The 22,037-nt window shown below is 47.1% G+C and overlaps 1 protein-coding gene across 1 annotated transcript; it reads right to left on the bottom strand.

Annotated features, from left to right (window-relative positions):
• Nucleotides 1–1,130: 1,130 nt before the first annotated feature.
• On the bottom strand, nt 1,131–2,393 carry tceanc (transcription elongation factor A N-terminal and central domain containing). The gene is made up of 2 exons (XM_076723750.1): nt 2,322–2,393; nt 1,131–2,146 (listed from the first exon to the last, which is right to left on the bottom strand). Exon 2 carries the CDS (start codon nt 2,139–2,141, stop codon nt 1,134–1,136), a length of 1,008 nt encoding a protein of 335 aa, XP_076579865.1. The 5' UTR covers nt 2,142–2,146; nt 2,322–2,393; the 3' UTR covers nt 1,131–1,133.
• Nucleotides 2,394–22,037: the final 19,644 nt, after the last annotated feature.

Here is a 22,037-nt window from a genome sequence, read left to right as displayed (position 1 = left end):
CCGGTGAACTGCACGTTTCAGTCCTGAAGCTGAAAGATTTCATGAAAACAGAAAGCAGAACTCACTTTTACAGCCTAACCAATGAGCACACAGCGTTCTGGATGTTTCCCACAGTGCCAAACATGACAAACTATGGAAGACTGCTGTCCTTCTCCTAAATGTTCATTTTGTCAACATTCTGGGTGACAAAGTCCCAAAATGTGTTCCTGTGACTCTTCAGCCTGGACAGAAAGGCCCGACGACGATGAGCAAATGAGTCGCTGTGCCACGTGGACTGAGTGAAGCACCATGGGATATCCACGCCTGCGGCAGATTACTGACTCACATGCTCGCCGTTTTCTAAGGTCACATGTCTCATCCACTGGAGCCCCTTTGCTCCACATGAATGGGATATTGTAAGGTGGCTCGAGGCATGTTTCTCCTTCTTTTCTAAGAGGTTCCAGCGTTCATACCGAAGCATCTTTAGTGTCCTGAAAAGTTCCACATGAGTAGAATTTATTATTACAATACGTGTAGAGAAGCACACACAAAGGTCAAAAGTGTGTCTACATTATTCCTCTGAGCAGAAAGTGCTTTGAGAGGAGCCAGAAGGAGTCGTTAATGAGCTTCTGTAAGTATAGATGAAGTGGACGAGGCAGGAAATGACTCAGCGCGAAGAAGATGATGAGACGTCCTTCTTGAAAAGCTGTGGTTTCCAGGCCGCAGTGACTCGGCTCTTCAGCTCTTCACAGTGTGGATTCACTGGTGAACGCACTTTAAAATGCCGGATCCTGCCACGCAGAATAAAGGACGCAGCCTGAAAACGTCTTTCTGAAGCACACGTCTGCGCTCCGTCCTGCAGGAATGCTCTGTCCTCTGTTTCCACTCTGCAGTCCTGTGACCAGCCCTCCTCTTCCAGTGTTAAAGGAAATATCTGAAAGTCTTGTTGTTTTGTCTCGTTTTGCTGTTGTCAGCACTTCTGGGTTGCACCTTTTCAAATGAAATCTTTGCACTGAGGCGAAAACAGGAAAAGCACTAAAATGACAAGTTAAAATGTCGTTTAATTGATGAGCCAATCGGCAGAAAACGAATCAGCCACAACGACAGTTCATGATATTTTGCAGACGCTCTGTTTGGTGAATGGATCCGTGGATTCAGAGGCAGACCCAGCCGCTGTGGTACCACTGCTGCCCACACCCGCTGCAGGTCACAAAAGTCATTGCGTCCTCGTCAGGGCCGCCCCGCCTCACCCACGCTGGCAAGAAAAGGGCCCCCCTGGACACCTGCGTCACCCTACAGTCCGCCCCCCCGCACCTTTTGCAGTGGATCTTCTGCGTCTGCGTCCCTTCCACCCCCTGTGGAAGCTGCCTTTCGCTCACCCCGCGGGACGAGTACTCCGCCCTCAGCTGCCGGAGCTCTGCGCTGGCCATCTCCTCTGCAGACATCCGAGCGAAGGCCTCGGCCGACAGCGAGCCGCTCAGGAGGCCCTGACGAAGATGGCTGTTCTTCGGATTCCTCAAGTTGGCCACCCTGCTCCTCACGCAGGCTTTGTATTTGACCTGGCTGGATTTGTGGCGCTCGTGGACGTGCCGCTCGACGTCTCTGGCCAGCTCTGCAGCCTCGCGTTGATCAGGCCATTCAGGGCAGAGCGCCGCCTGGAGCAGCTGGACACATTTGGATCTTACAGATGAGAAGTTAGAGGACGCACACGAGCTCTCTGCAGGGAAGGAAAGCGTGTGGAGGCCATCTTTGGCCCCTGAGGATGACGCTTCTGCACACTTCACACTCTCCACCTCACGTGTCTGTGCTGAACCAGAGTGGGAATCCCCCTGCTTGGAAACCCCTCCATCCCCACGGCCATCAACCCTGCAGGAGAGCTCCGGCTCCTCGCTCTCCTCTGAGCGTCTCACGCCCCACGTGTCTCTGCTGTACTGCCTCTTCCACTTGGACAACAAGCTCTTTGCCGTCTTCTTCACGCTGCTGTCAGAGCAGCTTTTCAGGAGCCTGTAGAGAACTCTGATGACGTCCGTCGTCTCCAGCTGCTCTGCTGTGACGTGCAGCTTCTCGAGGTCACCGAGGAGGGTCGAGATGTTCCCATAGCTTCGGTCTGCGTTGGCCCTCTCTATCTGCAGAGCACAGCGGACTATTTCTTTTGCATCCATGGCAGCTGCAGAGAGAAACAGAAGGTACTTAAGTAGTAAAACAACCTTATTAAAGATGAGATTACACCTAATCTTAAAGAAAAGTAGCAGTAAAGATCTGTAACGTGTCTGTGTTGTTTTCACAGCATGAACCAGTCAGCGTATTAAAACACTCCTCTCTGCGTCTTTGTGTCCGTTTACCTGAACTTCCTCATGGTTTGCAGCGACAAGCAGAACACAAGGGACGGCTACAAGGGAGCAGCCATGTTGAATGTGTTCACGCCAGGAAAATGCCTGGACTCGCCTCTAGATGGCGCTGCAGCCTCATGGAAACAGGCGCTCATGAAGGGTTTGGCTTTGTTTGCTCTAAGTTTCCTGTGAAGGAGCTCAATCTGCTTGAAGCTGAGCTCACAGTTTCTCATGTACAACACCTCTTTTTATTAGAGTTTTCTTTCTTTTATTTTGACCTATTTTGACTGTAAATTAATGCAAGTTTTCAAATGTGAGCTGGAGGTCTTTGTGGTCTGTTAGATCTTATCAGATCGACAGGGTCTGGTCGTTGTGCTGTGACACTGCATTTGTCTGACATGAAGTGTAGCTCTGATGCAAAGATTCAGATGTGTTCTTTTGGCTTTTCAGGATCTCAATTCAGAACCCAGTCTGTGTATTTTCACAACTCTTTTCTATACACTGACAATAACAACAAAGCTGGATCAACGTCTGTGTCGAAGCACAGAAAAAGTTGACGGTGCAACCCACCATCCTGTGGATTAAAGTATTCACTGAGGATCACGTTCATGGATTCATCTGCATCATTATGGCTGCGCTTTACATTTGTATGGTTGTGATGTCAATGGAGGACCTGCGTAAGCTGGATGTTTGGAATCGGTGCAGAAACGTGCAGTCACACGGCCTCCAGACAAGAATTCAAGAGTGGAAGGTATCTGACGACAAGATGAGGCAAGCCTCTGCTGTTGTGCAATTACATGTTATTGACTAAGAAGATGAATGAGTGTTTCAGATAATTCACGGTTGCAGAGCGAAGAACAAGAAACGTTTCCGTGCATCGAAACCACTACAGTGGACAGTTTGCAGGTAGCTGTGATTATGTCCTCAGAGCCAATGAGACAGTTAGACATAATCACACACTTGAGAGTGACGCATGTGGATGAAAATATACCAGCGGTGGGTGGTGGAGAAGTTACACATGTACTCATTCAACACTGTTTGGACGGGGATCCTAAAGAGAAATGTCCCTGGATGTGGCAGCAGCTCAGGGACTGTATGAAAAGTGTGAGGGTGGGGGCGGGGTGGAAATGGGGGTGCTTATGTGTCGCCTCAAATAACTCAAAACAATGAAGTTTTTAGGATATATCTCGCAAAGAAAGCCGGAAATTAAATCTAAATCTGAAGAACAGAAGAAAGGCCACTGTCCATTACGGCTACGACTAATGTCCACCACAGCTTCACAACACGAACGTCTTCCAATATCCTGCTTTGTCCAACAGAAGGTCCTTCAGCTGGAACAGTCCCTGAGGATACAGATACTTTAATGATTCAGCCATCAACGGTTTGATGGCTTTGCTAATGGTTGTGAACACAGACGAGAAGAGACATGTGGATCTGTGACACACGTCTCTGTGTGCACATAAGATCAACACTGACTGGACGAGAGTTTGAGATGTTCTGTCAAAAATGAATTGAATCATACATGTTATCATTCACACACAGATCCCTCCATGACACACACACACGAGCTGGGTGTCATTGTGTAACCTGAGGTATGACATCACCCTCTTCATCCTGTATTAAAAATTAGCTTTCAAGATTTATGCAGCTGGGGCCAATAGCGGCGGAGGTCCTGAGGGGAAACTGATCCGGTGTCTGTGCGTGTGAGAGCTTCTGGCTCTCAAGTATTCAAACTGCAGCTTTTAAAACCCCAAATGGAGGCCGAAGCTTCCAGGAGGCTTTTAGCAGCGTTAATGTTTAACTTTTCTTTCCCCAGAGTGCTGCTGAAGGCGTCTGGTGAGGATATTCAAGGGGCATCTAGCTCCCTGTTTGCTCTTTTTGGTGGTTCTTCAGTGGATTTCGTGGACTGACTCCCCACTGTGTGATGCCTCTGTGTGTGTGTGTGTGTGTGTGTGTGTGTGTGTGTGTGTGTGTGTGTGTGTGTGTGTGTGTGCTGAGATGGGTGGGGTCCAGCTGGGCCTCCAGTGAACACATGCAGGAGACAAAAAAGAAAAATCGTCCTCCAGCAGTCGACATGCCGCAGACCTGCTGGCTTTTGTTCCTCCGACCACACATGACTGGAATTCCCAAAAACTCGCACAAGGCTCCTCGGGATCTTATCAAATGATTTCGCTGCGGCCTGTGTGCGCTTGTACACTCCTTATCTGTGGGAATGGAATTTTACCAGCACGCCGCTGCTGCGACGCCCGCTCGTCAAGAGGTGGCGCTCTCTGCACTGCACTGATTTCATTGGGGCTGCATGAGGAAGTGGAGTCCTGCTGTATCACATCCTGCTTTTGTTGTCTCCGCCTCTTGTGCAGACCACGCCACACTTGATGGCATGTATGCATGAGAGCACACACACACACACACACACACACACACACACACACACACAACCCCGCCCTGAGCTTGAGAAATCCTGAGGAGAGAGGCTTTCTTGTTAAAGTGATCAGTTTCTTCATGGGCAGACATTCATGACAACACGGTAAGCCCCTGAAATCACCCCCAGCACACACACTCCTACGGCACAAAACACACTTGAATGAGTGTGTGTGCGCATCAAGCACCACAAAAGAATAAGAGGTACTACAAAAAGGGTGAATCGTGAGTTGTGGCTGTGAAATATCCACATGATGCTCTGCCAGTGCAACATTCAACCAATTCAGGAGACTGTACACAAACTCTGAGCGGGGGGGGGGGTTAGAAAGGGGGAGGGTTATGTCTTTGCTTCTTCTTCGCTGAGGGGAGTTTGGCTTCTTGGGACAGAAGTTTTACTTTGAAATGTATATTTAAGCATTCCTTTGCAGGGTTAATAAACAGGAGGACTGAAATAGTGACGGACTGTGGTTCTGGTGTGCACAGCGGGCCGTAAACCAGGGGCAAGTCGTACCAGTGAATGACTCTGGATTGCTTTTGGATGGGTTAAGCAAACACGCTACGGTGAAGCAATCAGCTGCTAGTGGGCGGATTTGTTTTGTTTGCTGGTTTAAGATGAATAGCAGCCGGCTTCATATTCAGTACAGACATGAGCGAGGTATCGACCTTCTCATCGAACTCTCAGCTATAAGCTTATTTTACAAAACTCTCCCCACAGATTTTAAATTAAGGGTCACCATCAGTGCTGTAGAGTGAAATTATTTGGAATAACTGAGAGGAGGGAAAAGGTATAAATGAATAAAATATGAATCATTCTGGAGAGAGTGCTGCAGCATAAAGGATGTAAGATAACCCTCCACAACACCTCCGTCAGTCTCAGCTTGGTGTTAGTGGACCGAACGCTTTTGTTACCGTCGTCTCTTTTAACGCAGGTCGGTGCAGCTGCGACGTGAGAGACTGTGTTTTCATGCTGCGAGAGCAAAATCAACCTCGATTTTTGTGTCTGTGCTTAATGCTTTTGACAGGGGAGTAGCCTGGCTGCTCCCTACCCATCGCACCCACCCATCACACCCACCCATCATAACCTTGAGGGTGATCACAGATGACTGCAGTGGACCCTTTCTCTCTCTCTCTTTGTGTTTCTCCATTTGTGCCACAGGGCTCATTCTGTTTTGACTGACACTCTGAAGGCTTTCCGCGTTTCTATTTTCAGGGTTATAAATTAGACAAAGTGTCGCAGTCTTTAGCTTCTACTTATTGACGGTCTTGCACCGCCTCAGACAGGAAGTGAGACTCCCAAAACATGCAACCACAACAGCTAGCAACTGTTATGTCTGCTCTGCCCGACCGTAATGTTGCCCCTTTCTGATAAAACTCTTGTCCGAGCCAGGAACAATAAGGAAGTACAGCTGAGATCAGCTTGTTTGTGACCTGGAGGGATGAGTCAAATCAGATCATGACATCCAGTAACTCTTTAATTGTTTGTGGTTTGTGTTGCTGCTGGAGCTGAAAGACACTGACCTTCATGACGCCTCTGCCGATGAGATTCAATGCTTCTGCTGATAACAGCTAAAGGGAGAGTTCTCCAACTGCAAGCTCTGAAAAACTTGAGTTTTCTGTCAGCTAACGAGCTCTGTTAGCCCATCACGCACCAAAGGCAGTGACCTGAAACGTAATAAGAAAAGTGTGAGCATTGATTTTAATCCACAGATGACTTTGCTCTGAAGGACGTGACGTTCAAATCCTCTGTGGTTACATGTGTTCCCTCTGGTGCACAATTATCCACATTGATTCACCACATTTGTTTTCCCATGAAACCCCCTCTCCCACACACACTCAAACCGGACACATGCTCGGCCTTATGGGAAATCCTCCACCAGCTTGCCCTGGGTTACAAATAACCACATCCTCCTCCGTTGCTCACAGTTGTGCAGCGTCCATCGGGCTCAGATTTGTAATGTGATCACAATGGAGGGGCGCGGCCGAGGAGCAAGCTGTGCACAGGTGTGAGTTCGGTTCAGCTGTGTGTGAGAGCGACAAAGTGACTCCGACGAGAGTCCGCACCCGACTGACGAAGGACTTAAGCTTACAAATAGACACGCTCACAGCTGACAGCCAGCAGCTATGCAGAAACAAGCAGAAGAAAGCTGAGAGAAAGCGCACACATTACTCAGAGTCTCCTGTTTCTACTAGAATCAGACGAGACACTTTAAGCCAGAGCCTGATGGTGATCGTGACTGTGATTGGTTTAAAGACATGCAAAGAAGTCAGAACGCTTGTCCTCTGCACCAGAATCCTACTGGGTTCAGCCGGACCTTCTCCAGAGCTGGACTGACACGTGGAGCTACTGCAGGTCGGCTATGCAACACTAGCATTAGCCACTTTAAGCTAGTGGTCATACCAGACAAAGTGAGTGTGTTATACTGAGAGGCTTTCTAATGCATCAATACCTTGTTTTTATTTCACTATATATGTTGTATATCTGACTGGTTCCAGATTAGTGTCTTTTATTATTGCTTCCTATATTAGCATCTCTAATGTTAACTTTTAAACCGAGCTTCAGGTGAGGTCACTGCACTTCCACCTGTGCAGTCATAGATTTCACATGTTCAGCTCGTGTAAGTTCGTGCTTTACTTCCTCCTACCTCATAAAGAGCTGGAACCACACAGACCGGGTACACACACGGTTAAATATCTACCTGTGTGACAAGGTTTAAGGTGTGATCAGGTACACCGGAGATAAGAGCTGAAAGTGCTTTTGTGCGGAAAGGCGGCACCCTGTGTGTAAAGGCCCATTGAAACAGAAGGCTTTTGTCTAACGTGGCCTGTTCTGCTCCGTATCTTCTCTCAGTCTGATACGAAGCAGCGGCAAGATTTCAAGTGTTTGTTGGACCGACTTTCTAAAATCCTCTGAGACAGAGTTCCTGTCGCTGTTGACTTGAGGAAGCCCTGCGAGAAGCTTCCACGTTAGAATTCATTCAGGATTCATCTCAAAGTGATGATCAAACTTTTGCATAAAGTATTGCTTCCAAACCAGAGAGGACAGAGGCAGCGTGTACTGTCCTTTTTACATTTTTAGCCTGCACTCTCCCCCCTTCTCTGGTAATTTCCGTTGGGTGATTGAGGCTGAATTCCAGATATCCCACAGTTAGAATTCATGGGCCTGCAGACAGGACACGTCTTAACCTCTTCCACCTTTCATTCTCCTCTTCTGCCCTCTCCTCTTCCTTTTCCCATCTTTTCTTTCTCCTCTCTTTCTCCTCCTCCACACCACTGCTCCTCTTACCGCCCTGCACATTCCTCCCCTCCCTCCTCCATCCTCCATTTCTCCTCTCGGCGCCTCTCCTCTACTTCAGCCGTCTGATGGATGCGCGATTAGGAACGTGGAGAGTCAGAATCGGTTAGCCGCAGGGCTGACACACTGTATGAAAAGACGGGCGGAAGGTAGAGAAATGTGAGAAAAAGTGTGGGACGAGGTGTGTTTTCAGACTGTGGCTGAAAACAAGCCACGGGAGCGTACACACACACACACTTTTACTGTATGCATGTGTTCATGTGCATGCTCACACCCGCTCCCACAAATTCCTGTTTGGTCATGTGGCAAAGACATTAACAGTCAACAGAGAGCAGGAGTCACCACATCTTTCTCTTTCAGCCTTTGAGTAATCAATAAAGACACACACACACACACACACACACACACACTGTTTAGCCTAAACCATGAGATGAGAAAAAGCTGTGAACAGATTAGGTGTCAAAAAGGGTGCAATCACACCTACAGTTTGTTTTGAACAAAAATAAAATACTGGAAAATCTTTGTGTTCGCTCATGCCAACATGTGAGCAAAGCAGGCTTTAAAGTGAGACGATATAAAAGAATATAAAACATTGTCTTCCTCTGAAGGATGAAGAATGAAACACACCGTTTCTCATGTTTTTACACTGCTGCCTAATGTAGGCTAGTAGCTTATGTAAGCTAACGCCACCAAACTGACACTGATGAGTATGTTACCCTGCGTGTTAGCTGGTCAAAGATGAGCACGATGGCTTTAAAACAGCCGACTCCAAAGAATCTGGGAAAACGAAGGCAAATTCAATTTATCATCAGCTTGTAATTACACCTTATGGCCACAGTGGCCGCTGTTCTGCAGAACTTATGTCGTCCCATTTAAGGGCTGAAAACTTTCTTATTTTTGGCCACGTTGGCGGTTTGGCTGCTGACTGAAATATCTAAAATATCTGAAATAACTATTGGAGCAATTTCCATAAAACTGTGCAGACATTTGTGGTATTCTACTGACTTCTGGTGACTGACTAACTTTTCCTTTAACTGTGAGGTTCACATTTGTGGCTTTGATTGAAATATTTTAACAACTGTTGGATGGATTGGACGGACCTTTGGTTCAGATGTTCATGTCCCCCTCAGGATGATTTGTAATGGCTCTGAGGACCCCTTAACTCTTCATCCAGCATCATCATCAGGCCAAAGCTGTGCAGTATTTTGTTTATTATCAAATACTTAACACTAATCAGCGAATGAACAGTGAACATGGAAACATTGAACACCATTGTCAGTGTGAGCGTGTTAGCATGTTGATGTTAGCATTTAGCTCAAAAGCAAGCAGTGCTTAAGTTCACAGAGCTGCTAACATGGCTGTAAGTCTCATTCCAATCTCATTCAAGTTTCAAGTTTCAGTCCATGCAACTTCAGCTAAAAAGGGTCATGGCTCATTATTTTGTCCTTTAACTCAGATTTCGTCTTCAGCTGCTGTAATTTCATCTTCATACCAGAATATATTAAGAAATACTGTACCTGAAAAAGTACATTGTTTAATTGAATTAAGGCAGTAACAGCTGCAGAGGAGGGGACGAGCAAACCGCTTTAAACATGCTAATTATGAACGCACACTCTGAAATCAGGACTCGTCCAGCTCAGGACATCACACACATGTGATGACCGACTGTTTGAAAGCTCTCCTCCAGCCGTGTTACTTCTGCGAATAGTTAACCTCTGAACTATCTGAACGTGTGGAATCTGCGGTGGGCTGCACAAACACCACTGACGGAGGTGGTGGTCGCTGAATTTCAGTCCTTTCTGCAGCTACGGCTGCATTCAGAGGATGAAGGCTGCTCTTACAACGAGGTTTGCATGATGAAACACACACACACACACACACACACGCTCTCAGAGGGGACATCTGAAGACAGAGTGCAGGTCATGTTCTTTTCATTCCCCTCGTCTTTGAACTGAAGTCCTTTGTTATGCCGTCGATCTGAGTTAGACCACAACACTACTTCTCACTTCCTCGCTTTCAGCCAACATGCAGCACTTGTCTCACTCCAAAACGGGAACATTAAAGCAAAAAATAAAAACCAAAAAAAACAAAGCACACACAATGTGCTGGTTCACAGCTTAGAGGAAGTAACACAAAACAGGAAAATGGTGAACAAGTCTGGCACTGACGCGTGATAGCTTGCTTTACCTACGTAGAAACAGTTGATAGCAGGGATGAAGTGCTGAAGTTTAGTTCCACTATACTAATAAAATGATTTGCATTGACAGCATTTGATATGATCTCATCAGACATGCAGAAAAATGCATTTCGATGCTCAAATCTGGACTTTTAGCAGGTGTATCTTTTCAATTGGTTAACCTTGCAGCCAATAAGAGCCTCGTCTTTGTAAGCACCAAAGCTAAATATATCGTATAACCTGTTCAAAAGCCAGCAGTTACATCAGCTGTGGAGAATTAGTAAATGACCATTTTAGGCCATTTTGTTTCTTCGCCTAAACATACCAGAAGATGTGCGGAGGCTCTCGGGTTAATTGTGTGATACTGACAGTCGGTGAAACACAGCAGCTGTGGCCCGAGGAGGAAAAGGGGAACTGTTTTCTCCATGTGGTGCAAAGGTTCACAATCTCACCCTGGCTGCCTCGACATGGTTACATAACAGCGAACATGTGAAAGAAACGGCGAGGGAGAAAAAAATAAAAAACGAGGGGAAAGATAGATGAGAGAGAGAAAAGGGGGAGGAGGGAAAGAAAGCAGATGATGTCATGCATTGCATAGTAAGAGGAGATCAAGTCAGCAGGGCAAACACACAAACATCACACTTTTTTCCTCCTCTCATTCTTTGAGTCAGAGATGCCGAGACGCTGAGCGACGGCTACAATGCAAACATCGAGATTCAGCAGATGTGGCAAACCGGCCTTATTTGGCATCTCGGGGAAGAAAAAAAGGAAGGAAGGAGGCGGCGAGGGCCAAAATTCCACATCAGGTTTTTATCAAATCAAGACTGATGTGGAGTCAGCAGCAGCCTTTAAGCCTCGGCCTGCCTGCTACAAAACCTGAATAACAATATCTGCAGGCTGTCAGGTCAGCCTGTTGAGGCCTGAAGTCTGTCCTTCACGTTTCTGGCCTCTGACGGCTTCATGCTGAGCTGAATACAGTTTGCAAAGACACAATGATGTGACAGCAAACGGAGGAATAAGGCTTTTAAGCTTGATCTCGAAGCTCGTGCGGTGCTTTCTTTGTCCGTCGCTGATTTGGTGAGGCGACCTCAGAGCACAAACAGTTCATTTTGACACATAAAGACACATTCAGCCGCTCACATCTGACAAAACAACCAACAGGAAACAGAACAGACACCTCCTTGTCTGCTCGCTGCTCGCCGTTTTCAGAAATAGCCGCCCCCGCTGTTATCAAGCCTGGGTCACACTTCCTGTCTTTCTGTTGTTTGAATTCGCGCAAGGGATTGTGGGTAAAGACTGGAGGTACGGTAGGCACCGCCCCCGCCCCCGCCCCTCCGCCCACCTCTGCAGGCAGCAGGAAGTCAGCGCTCCCACTTCCTCCTCAGCCAGAGCAAATGCAGAAGTGGAGATGGTTTGGGTAGGAGAGGGGTCGCTCTCAGTTCTCTATCTGAACCTCTTCATCGTCCTCCTCCTCCTCCCTGTTATCATGTCTGAGCCCATTTTGTTGTCTCATCGAGAACTGGCAGAGCAGTAATTACTTCTCTAACGCTGCTGCAGTGGAGTTTCATTACAGAACATGTAGAAAACACAAAAGACCTGCAGGAGCGTTGGGTTTCTGTGCCAGTAGAACAATTTCTCTCTACTGTCAGGAAATAAAATATATATAAGATACCGCTCTGCACCTCGTCCAGACTGCAGCACAGCTCAGATACAAGGAACACAACAGGAAGTAAAGCAGTAAAGCAGAGGAAAGGTGAGGCCCGTTGAAGGAAAGAAGACTCGACACACGATGCACCAGCTTCAGAGAACAGACCCAAAGCATCCAAACTGTGACTTTCTTTGTGTTAATTGTTTTTTAAGAGTGAAGATCGCTGCTAATTTCCTCTTCACTCACACCAGTCCACAGCAGGAACAGTTCATCCATCCATTATTTACGCCCACTTATCCTTTGCAGGGTTGCACCAGCGTGCTTAAAGTCTCCAACTAACCTGAGCTGCGTGCTTTGGGCCTGTGGGAGGAAGCAGTGCTAACCACTGAACCATGGCGGGGGGGCGGAAGAGTTTAAGGTGTCAGTTTGCTTCAACCGAGGTGCTTGTCAGACGGTCAAACAGGGTCTGGAACCCCTCCCACAGACTCGTTTCCTTCGCGACTCTCTGAAACTGAAAACATGTTGTGCAAACCCAACCTTGATTCTTCATCCCGAACACGATGGGCTGCAGTGAGACTTCGCCGGACCACCTGCCGCACAGGAGCCACGCTGTGTCTGGTCTTACTGTTTGTGCCGGGGGTCGCTGAGCATGCTCTGTAACCACGAGCCAATTAAAACAAAACAAGCACAGCTCGGTGTCAAGCAGGTCTTTGATTGGCTGCCCATTAAGCTACGCTGTAAAACACAACAGCACTGAAACTACCTGCACTGTTAATGCGCCCACACAGACAACAAAGAGGCGACTGCACACATTCAGAAGTGTATTTTTACTCTTTGCTTTATTTTTTATAACAGCAAATATATGGAAGTAATACAGTTATATGCTGATTTAATATGTTTGAAGGATAGAAATCCCTCCTTTTGGCATTTTCCTTCTGAAAAACTCAGAGTTGGATGCTGCTGGGTGACTTTTCAGGCCAGAGCTTCTGTCCTCGCCTTAATAAACACGCCATCCCTCCCACATTCCTGAAACAATGACTGTTCTCTGTACCAAAAACAGTGGTTCTTCAGCTCAGGGACGTGTGGCCGAGCGAGGAAAAACCCCTCTTGATGTGGTCACATATTGTCCTCGCAATGGGAAGGTTATCTGACTGGTTTCAGAGTAACAGAGGAAGGGACGGCCCACATTCTTTAGGCCTGACCTCATGCTAGAAAACCATTATACCTGCTCGAGAAACGGTGAGGAAAGCCAAAACCAGCTGAGTTTCAGATGGATTACGTGTTGCAACACATACTTTCTCAAATTACTGTGCCTTGCTTGTTCTCCTTTTGGTTTTGGTACGTCTCCGCGGCTGATAACAGGAAAGATTTCAGTCATAATCTCACAATTTCTCATTAAAACTGTGAAAGACGAGTTCAGCCTGGAATGAAAGAATGCATTAGGTCTTCACGAGCGCTGCAAACAGTGACGTCGATAAACACATATTTAACATTGCTTGGAGTTTCTGGGAGCTACGTGAAGAAGAAACATGTCATTATTTAGTTCTCACTTTCTTGCTCCTTCTCTTCCCTGGAAGGTGCAGCTGCGAGCTCGACATATCTGTTATCAGAGCGCTGATAGCCGGAGATAAGGGGCCAGATTGGGAAATTCCTGCACAGAAAATGGGAGCATGTTCATTTGTGTCCAAATATGGGAGCGTGCTGGCACTTGGCAAGAGGCGAAAAAAAATTAGCTGAGCGACATAGTTGAGCTCGTGTGTGTGTTCCCACCAGGAAAAAGCTCATTTTTGGATGAACACGCTTCGAAAACAAGACCTCTGACCCCAGGTGGAGCTCACAGCCGGGACGGAGCAGAAGCGTCTGTACGTCTGCGCTCAGAGCACCTGCTGTGCACAAGCAGCCAGTCACAAAGACGCCTTATGAAAGCGTTATGCATATTCATTTTCTTCTTCTTACTTTACCTGCCACACTCAATCCATCACCCATCTACGTACACACACACACACACACACACACACACACACACACACACACAGAATGAACAACAAAGGCTGCTAATGAGCAGGAATGTCCACAGATCAGTGAAACAGCACGGCGGCTGTGGCAGCAGGGGGTCCTCTTGCTGCTCGGCTGTTGTCCGCAGGCAACGGTGCCCCCCAATCAGACAATGGCTCCCCTGGCTTTTCCCGCCATGGGTGTGTTAATACAGTACAGCGACAGGGAGACAAAAAGGACGGAGGGGAAGAAGGAGGCGATGCTGCACGATGAAAGACGCCTTAAATCAGTCGTCCAGAGGACCAACTTTGCTGTTAAAAGCTAAAATATGGGAAATGGACCAAGAGACTGTTGAGGAGGTTTATCAGCGAAAGGCGGGAGTGACAGTACATTTCATATCTCCAGATAAAACGCTGCACATTGCACTTTTAAACGCCGCTTCCTTCCGCGGTGCCATTGGGACCACTTCCAGGAGTTAAGCTGAAGCTTGATTTCGCTGCAAAACGTCTTCAAGCAATTTCATTCCAAACAGACTTTTACACTTTTCTGAACTGCAACTTTAAATTCGGCTGGCACCATCCCACCCGGGCCAGAAAAAGCAGTTTTTACACACAATACATGTATTGTTGGCTTTTATTAGCAGCATATGCCAACAAGAATCTATGGTACAGCCATGAGAAGTGACATAATGGAGCTCAACATGTGAGACGACTTGTAGCCAAATGGCATTTACAGGTAGGAAAATAAGCCGTGCTAACCGTCTCTCTGCTAGCAGCATGTAAACATATTCAAAGGTTTAGAGCAGGGAGTGCTGGAAAATGGGCTTCACGTCCACTGCGGCCAGAAGAATCTATTAAACAATTTTACTGCCATAAATCCCCCCGCTGTATCATAAATAGAAGTGTTTCTTTCCACGTATCATCAGAGCGCACGTGCCCGGCGCCTCACACAACTCATAACATCCCAAACATGCAGATTTACACGTCACCCTTAACTCACATACGATGTGTGTGATGACATAAGTGGGGCAGAAGCGGTTACAGTAATGCCCATCTGCTGCAGCGGCTCGGTCTAATGTCTGAGGAATGCACAACAGGAGACGTTTGGCTCGGGGAGGAGGAATGTTCGCAATTATGGCTGGCCTGGGCGGACTGGGTTTGTGTGTTTGTGTTTGAGATTGTGTGTGTGTGTGTGTGTGTGTGTGTGTGTGTGTGTGTGTGTAAAAAGGCTGAAAGAGTCACGGACAAAAGAAAGAGAAAAATGTGTCTTCAGGGACAATGGCAGTCTAGTTCAAGATCGCTTCGAAGATAAAATGAGGGGAGTATTGTGTGTGTGCGTGTGTGTGTGCGTGTGTGTGTGTGTGTGTGTGTGTGTGCGTGCGTGTGTGTGTGTGTGTGTGTGTGTGCTCCCACATACAAACCACTCCTCCACAATTTGTCTGCCTCCACTGTGCCACTAGATGGATGGAGGGATTACATAAGACGAGGTCTGATTGGCTGCTTCTAAGCATGACAACTGGACAGGTCTGCACAGATGCATCCCAGTGCATTATGGGTAACAGTGGAAAGTTGCATTAAGGGCAGTCTGTCTGTCTGTCTGTCTGTCTGTCTGTCTGTCTGTCTGTCTGTCTGTGTCTCTGTTATTATTAATACTCATATTTGTGCAGTGGCCGGGCTGTTAAAGGGAGACAGTGAGAAAAAAAACAATCTGGATTAATCAGTATTTGTGCAGCAGCTTTCAAAATAAAAGCCCCACAGCGTTTGAGCATCAAGCCATAAAAAAGGCCAGTATCAGAGATGGAGCTGAGAGCAGATTATATAAGATTGCATAAGAGCGTTTATATCCAAATGCATTTGTTTAAAAATGAGACGCCCCGATGCAACCTTTGACTTTAAAGTCAGACTGAAATTTAAACTCTCCTCACTTTTAGATCAGGGAATATAATCTACAGCCATGTTGCAGCGGTATTTTCCCATTCTTTTAGAGAGGACATTTTGCAGCATTTGACTGGAATCTGAGATGTTAGGACACACACATTTAGAAGGAACTATCAGCGGTTGACGCCTGCAGATGTTGCACCAATCAGATTAATACAAATCCACTAAGTGTTCGGTGAGTGTACAACACTGATTTCTCAGCTTTCAGCCTGAAACAGCTCAGAAAGTTTCACCTGAAACACAGTCACGCCCTCTTCACATCACCAGGAATGTTTGACTTGTCCCAGCCAGACAGAGATAGGACACAGAGCGGCAGGTCTGTGCATGTTTGTCCCACATCTTACAATGCAAAGACACACACACAAACACACCCACACATGGCCGCCGAAACACAAGCCGAGAGCGAGTCCAAACACTCTCCCTCTCGGTCTGAAGCCAATCGGCGGATCAGCTAGTTTGAGTCGCAGCCATTGATTTCTCGAGCCATCTGCTCGCTTCTGGCCCCGGCACGCATTTCCATGACAACACAGTGTTGATAAATGGAGGAGAGTTTTATTTAAGTCTGCAATCTGCTCATGCGGTGAAGTTAATTCTCCACCACTTCCTTCGTATATTTATTAAAATGAGCGCCGGTGGCTGCTGATGCGGTCTGTAATCCCGGATCAGCGTGCTCATAACAGAGGGGAGCTGGAACATAAAACACATATTTCTTTCAGGAGAGATAAGAACTTGGAAATTATTATGGATTTTTTTAGTTATGCTACTTCTTTATCTGGTTTTGAAGCAGCTGAGGGCACGACACCCTCCACTCTATGAGCTGAAGAAGCACCCTGAAGTGGCTCTGCTCTGAGCCACCTGTGAGTCTGTTTCAATGAAAACCAGATCAGGTGATCAGTGAAGATTTAGAGGAAGTGTACAGAGCAGTTTGACGGCGTAGCCCAGGCCCAGCAAACAAAACAGAGCGTCCACACAGCTGCTCCACTTCCCATGAAAACAGGTCGCTCTCCTTTTGTGTGCGAGGAGATCCTCTTTCCTGTGACCTTTTCTCTCACGCTTCAACCAGCAGCTTTCTGTTCCTCAAGGCTTCATCCACCCTCATGTAGCTGCTCTGTTTGCAGATTACAGCCTTCATTTAAATCCAACGTGCTCCAACCTGCTGAGGAGGAAGAGCAGCTTCTCAGCGAAGGTATCTGTGTTGTCCCCCTGTGTCCAGTCACTATGCTACGCTAACTGAGCTGCAGCTCTATATTCTCATCCAACTCTCCGTGTATTATCTCCTAAAACGACTCCAATAATATTGTGTCCACTTCAGTAAAACGAAAGCAAAGTCACAGCAGCTTCTCTTGAGCTAGCTCAGCATTTCAGTGTGGGACTGTCAGATAAAAGCTTAAAATGCAGGTTAATTAAGCTCAGCTCAGGCAGGAAGACGATGGATGGATTGTACGGGGCCCCGAGGTCCCTCAAACCTCATCTGTGTGACTGTCTCTATCTCTGTCTGTCATGAGTTATGTAAGAGGCAGCCTGAGGACCCACACACACACACACACACACACACACACACACACACACACACACACACACACACACAGGACTGCACGTCTGTCTGAAATATCTCTCTCTGATCAGCATCTTGTCGGGGTGGATTAATGTGTGTGTGAGTGTTTTCTTTGACAGTCTGGTGGTACTGCAGAGGTCCATACGTCTATTCTTGATTAGGTTTAGTTTGAAGCTAACATGCAGCAGGTATCACTTGACCAAACTCAGCATCGCCGGTTCACCAGTAAAACAGAACTGAACAATAATTCTGCTTTGCAATGAGACTTAATCTTCAGCTTTAAGGCAACGTTTCGCTGCCAATGAGTCAATTTGCATGAAAACTTCAAACACGATGCTCTTAAGCGAACAGCTAAAATCTTCTTAACCATAAAAGCATCCTAAGCTCTCGTAGCTGTCAGGAACACACATCAGCATGTCCCTCCTATTGAAAGCAATGACAACAAAAGTAAGCCGTCGCTGCACAGAGAGCTTTCCCACATGCAGCCTGGCTGTGGCTAGAAGCGCCGGTTGTCCTATTTATTGGCAGCGAGCCCGGCCTTGAAATCCAACTAAACCATTTCACCCCTCTGGCAAGCGAGCGCTCCTGCTGCCGAGCCCAGCCGAGCCCTGATATGACATAGATGTGCAAAAGAGAGAATCCATTTAGCGGTACTGTTCCCGTCTCTGTGCAAATGGATTAGCTTCTAATGGCTTCGGGTTGAGCTTGGGGCGACCCGCCTGGTGGATGCTGGAATGTGAGAGGCTGCCAGCCGCTAACATTAGCCTATTGTCTTCATATCAGATGCTGACAGACTGATAGAGGCTGCATTGTAGGGAAACTTGAGGTTTGACTTGACCACTATCTAATCTCATCACCCTCTTAGCTTGGTGGAATGTTAAAATGGGCGTATGTAACCAGTCTACTGTTTTACCTCTGGAGTCTGACGGCGCACTTCAGCTCCAGGCTGTTTAAAACTCCTCTGGTGTTTGTCTCCAATCGCTGTCACAGTGTCAACACACTTAGCGGACTGTTTCTCACTGTTCTTTAAGACATATGTGACTTCAAAGGCTCTGGACTCTGGATTCACTTGGTCATTTCTTTCCATGCTAAGTTACTGATAAAACCACTCTGTTTGGTTTGAGCCTTGTAATCTTAACCACTTCACTGAACGTGGCAGGTAATTCCCTCAAGTAGCATCATTTAATAGCCTATGCTTTGCCTCCAGGCTGCGACGGTTCAGGTAAAACAAGACTGAAGTAGGACTTGGCTTTACATACCCACACTGGATTACACAGATACAAGATCAAGATACAGGTGAATAAAGCATGTGCATCTGCACACACACACAGTCTGAACTGTGCAAGCCACACACACACACACACACACACACACACACACACACACTGCACGTATGTTGAGTTTCTTTGCATCAGGCTGAAGAACACAGGAGTGACTTCTAAGTCTGCAAACACACCGCGATCTAGACACCACATCTGAGCCACAACCAGCTCACATTTGTTCCATCAGTGTCACAACTGAAAGTCAACTTTATTGTCAATGTGCAGTGGATTCACTGGCAGGGGTGAAGTAAATCCACACAGATGTTTTGGTGAACTTTGAGGTGAAAATAGATGATATGAAAAGAGGAAACAGAGAGCCAGAGAGGCCAGAATGGAGGAAGCTGTCATAGGTAGCTTATTAGCTCAGCCATGCACTCTTGAAGACTTCCTTGTTACAATATGAACAACTCTATAAAAGAGGAATGGTTTGCAGACAGAGAGGAGACGGTCAAAGTACAAATACATCCTCAGAATACAGTTTGCTTTACAGTCAGTATCAAAGCTGACGTCTAAACTCAGGTAAGCAACAAAAGCAGATCTGAGAGCGGGTTTTGTTTGAGGTGACAGAAGGACCTCACACAGACTGAGAAACAGTACAGGGAGGAGACGCCACACATCACTCCTCACACACTTTCCACAGAAACACATCTAACTCTATCAGGCACGATGTTTTGTAGCTCCTCGGGCGATGAGAGCGCTTGTGTTTGGGAAGATTTGTTATGGAAAGAGAGAGATGGAGGGTGGGCCTGTTTCTGGGAAGTAACCCTGCTCTGACCTCTGAGAAGGAGAAGCTGGGGGGAGGGTGGATGCAGGAGGAGAGGAGGAGAGGAGGAGAGGAGGATTCTTTGGGATTGTGGCAGCCCTCTTTCTCTTCGCCTCCTCCCCAACTCTCCGTTTCTCATGTTAATCCTCTGCTATTTTGTCTCAGATTTCTCATCAGAGCTGAGGGCCAGGAAATGTCGGTAAGACGGCGCAGCGTGCAGAAATACTCCCTCCTAATCAAACAAAAACAAGGGGGATATTGAGCTGGGATTCACTCAGCTGGCCCTCGCTGGCGAATGTTTTGGCTGCAGGAACAGACCGAGTTTCATTCTACAGACGCTCGTACTCGCTGCGTTTGAGGCGCCATTCAGCTGCTGGTGTTGAAGTGAAGAAACCATCGGAGGAGCGTTTTAAAAACTGGACAAATTCAAGGCGGCCTTTAGGGGAAACATCATCCAGCCATCACCTCTCTGTTCGTACATTTGTTCGCCTGGCATGGCGGGGGCGCTCCAGCTCACAGCTGACATTCCCTCCTCTCCCACGTCAGTTATTCCCGCCCACATCCAGCGAGGTCCGAGCTGCGTCGGAATGCTAATCTACTGAGGAACAGATGGGATGAAACCTCAGTTTCCCCTGAGCCAATGTAAACATTTACATTCTGATCAGAGCATTTTCAGAGGACGAGGCCTCCTCCCCCTCATATGATGTGGCTCACCACTTTTTATTGAGCACACACCGCTGATATCCATCCATGCCACAGCAAAAAAAAATAATAATAATAAAATAAAATAATTCAGAACTGGCTCTTAGCAGGAAGTGAAACAAATCAGCTGTTTGTGGAGAGGCGAGGTGGGCCGCTGTCATGGCGCTGCACGATTTCAGATATTTGATCCACATTTCAGACTGAGGCCTCAACAGGTGTTGTTGCTGGTTGTAAAAGCAGTTTTTTCTGTGCTTTTTTGGACAAAGTGGTTTTGTTTTTGGTTATGATGTGCCCGATTTGATGTCAACATTGGGTTTGAAAAATATATTTGAAGGCCAGTTTAAACAAAATCCTGCACACCTGGTTATCCACCAAACTGCAGATCTCTTTAAAACACGTGTGCATAGATGATGTAGAGTACGTACGCCATGTTTTACCACAAAAACAAAGATAAGAACGACACGACGACTGTTCAAATGTGCTGCTGTCAATAATTTCAAAAGGAAATTTGTCTTAATTCCGCCACGCTGAGACAAACCAGATGACAGCGCTGTGCCAAAGCGTGCCAGCCGAGGCTCCCCAATGAAGCAGTTACTGGGCAGTCGTTACACATGAGCACTGACGCCATTATTGTTGTTGTGGCTGTCTTGGCGGCGTGCCTACGCTTGGGCGCAGGGAGTTTTTTAGCAGGCAAAATGGGGCACGGGGAACAATAGGGGCGTGGGTGGCGTTTGGAGCTCAGCCCACGACGCCAGTTGCCAGAGCAGGTCATGTGCCAGATCTGCAGACAAAGAGGGCGAGTTGGTGCTCATCTGGGCAGGAGTCCAGTCCAACTTGGACGGTGGAGGTGGGGGGCGAGGGGATGTAGGCACACGTCTGACTAAAGCCTTTATGTTGGGAAGGGGCCTCAACGGACAAAAAGACACAGGGACCGGCTGTTTCCCCCTGCAAAGACGGAGGGGCACTCAGGCATCTGGGATTCTATTCACCCAGCAACGGCTCAAATCTTTAAAGCGAGCGTTTTGGGAAAGTACGGCAGCTTGCGGGAAGTCCGAGCTGCTGATTTACAGCACAAGCAGAACAGCATTAGCATGTGCGCTTAAAATATCAGCGTCTGTGTGCAGCCACACGGATCCTCATCAGGTCTCTCTCTTCTCTCATTGGTTCTTTGTCTTCAGTCATGTGTAACCTCTTCACACTTTGTCTCTTTGGCTTGTTTTCATGGGAACACTATACTACAAACAAATGCTCTGCCCACAAACCACCATAATTCATTAATCCAGACCTCATAACGAGCTGGTTTCACCTTTGATACTCAGCCGGGGGAAACTTGGCAGAAAGGAGCGCGACTGAACCTCGCACCTAAAAACAGGAAGAGCAATCAGCTCCTTGACTTCCTGGTTCAGGGGCAGCGACAGAATTAGTCCAGTGGGTTTTGCTTTGAAGGACAGGACCTGCAGAGGCCTTGAGAGCCGCTCTCTTTACACAAAACTTCCAAAATTAGAAACAGAAGCCTGTTATGATTTCTTCTTATGCTGCAAATATTAAGACATATCAGCAACACCATTAATCTGCTGGCTCACATACACACTCGCTTAATCCCCTCAGATAAACCGCCTCAACAACAGATACTGACTGTACTTTTATAATTGAGATTACTATGCACATGCTAAGTAAATCAGGACTCGTTATCTTTATTGATTGGGTGTTGACCTAGATTCCTCACACACTATCAGTGAGTCACAGTCTGGGAACTATTTTTGCTTCATAAGTGCAGCAATAATTGGTGTTTGTCGTCCATAACAGTCGGTTATTTATCGCTGAATTGCGGAATAGCTCACCTAAAACATGCAGCACGGCACGCACAGCGCTGAACATCCAACACTATAATAATTTGGGGTCAGTCAGACTGCGGTG

Source organism: Chaetodon auriga, chromosome 23 (assembly GCF_051107435.1).
Source record: "Chaetodon auriga isolate fChaAug3 chromosome 23, fChaAug3.hap1, whole genome shotgun sequence".
Lineage (NCBI taxonomy): Eukaryota > Metazoa > Chordata > Actinopteri > Chaetodontiformes > Chaetodontidae > Chaetodon > Chaetodon auriga.
This window is presented reverse-complemented; position numbering and strand designations above follow the sequence as displayed.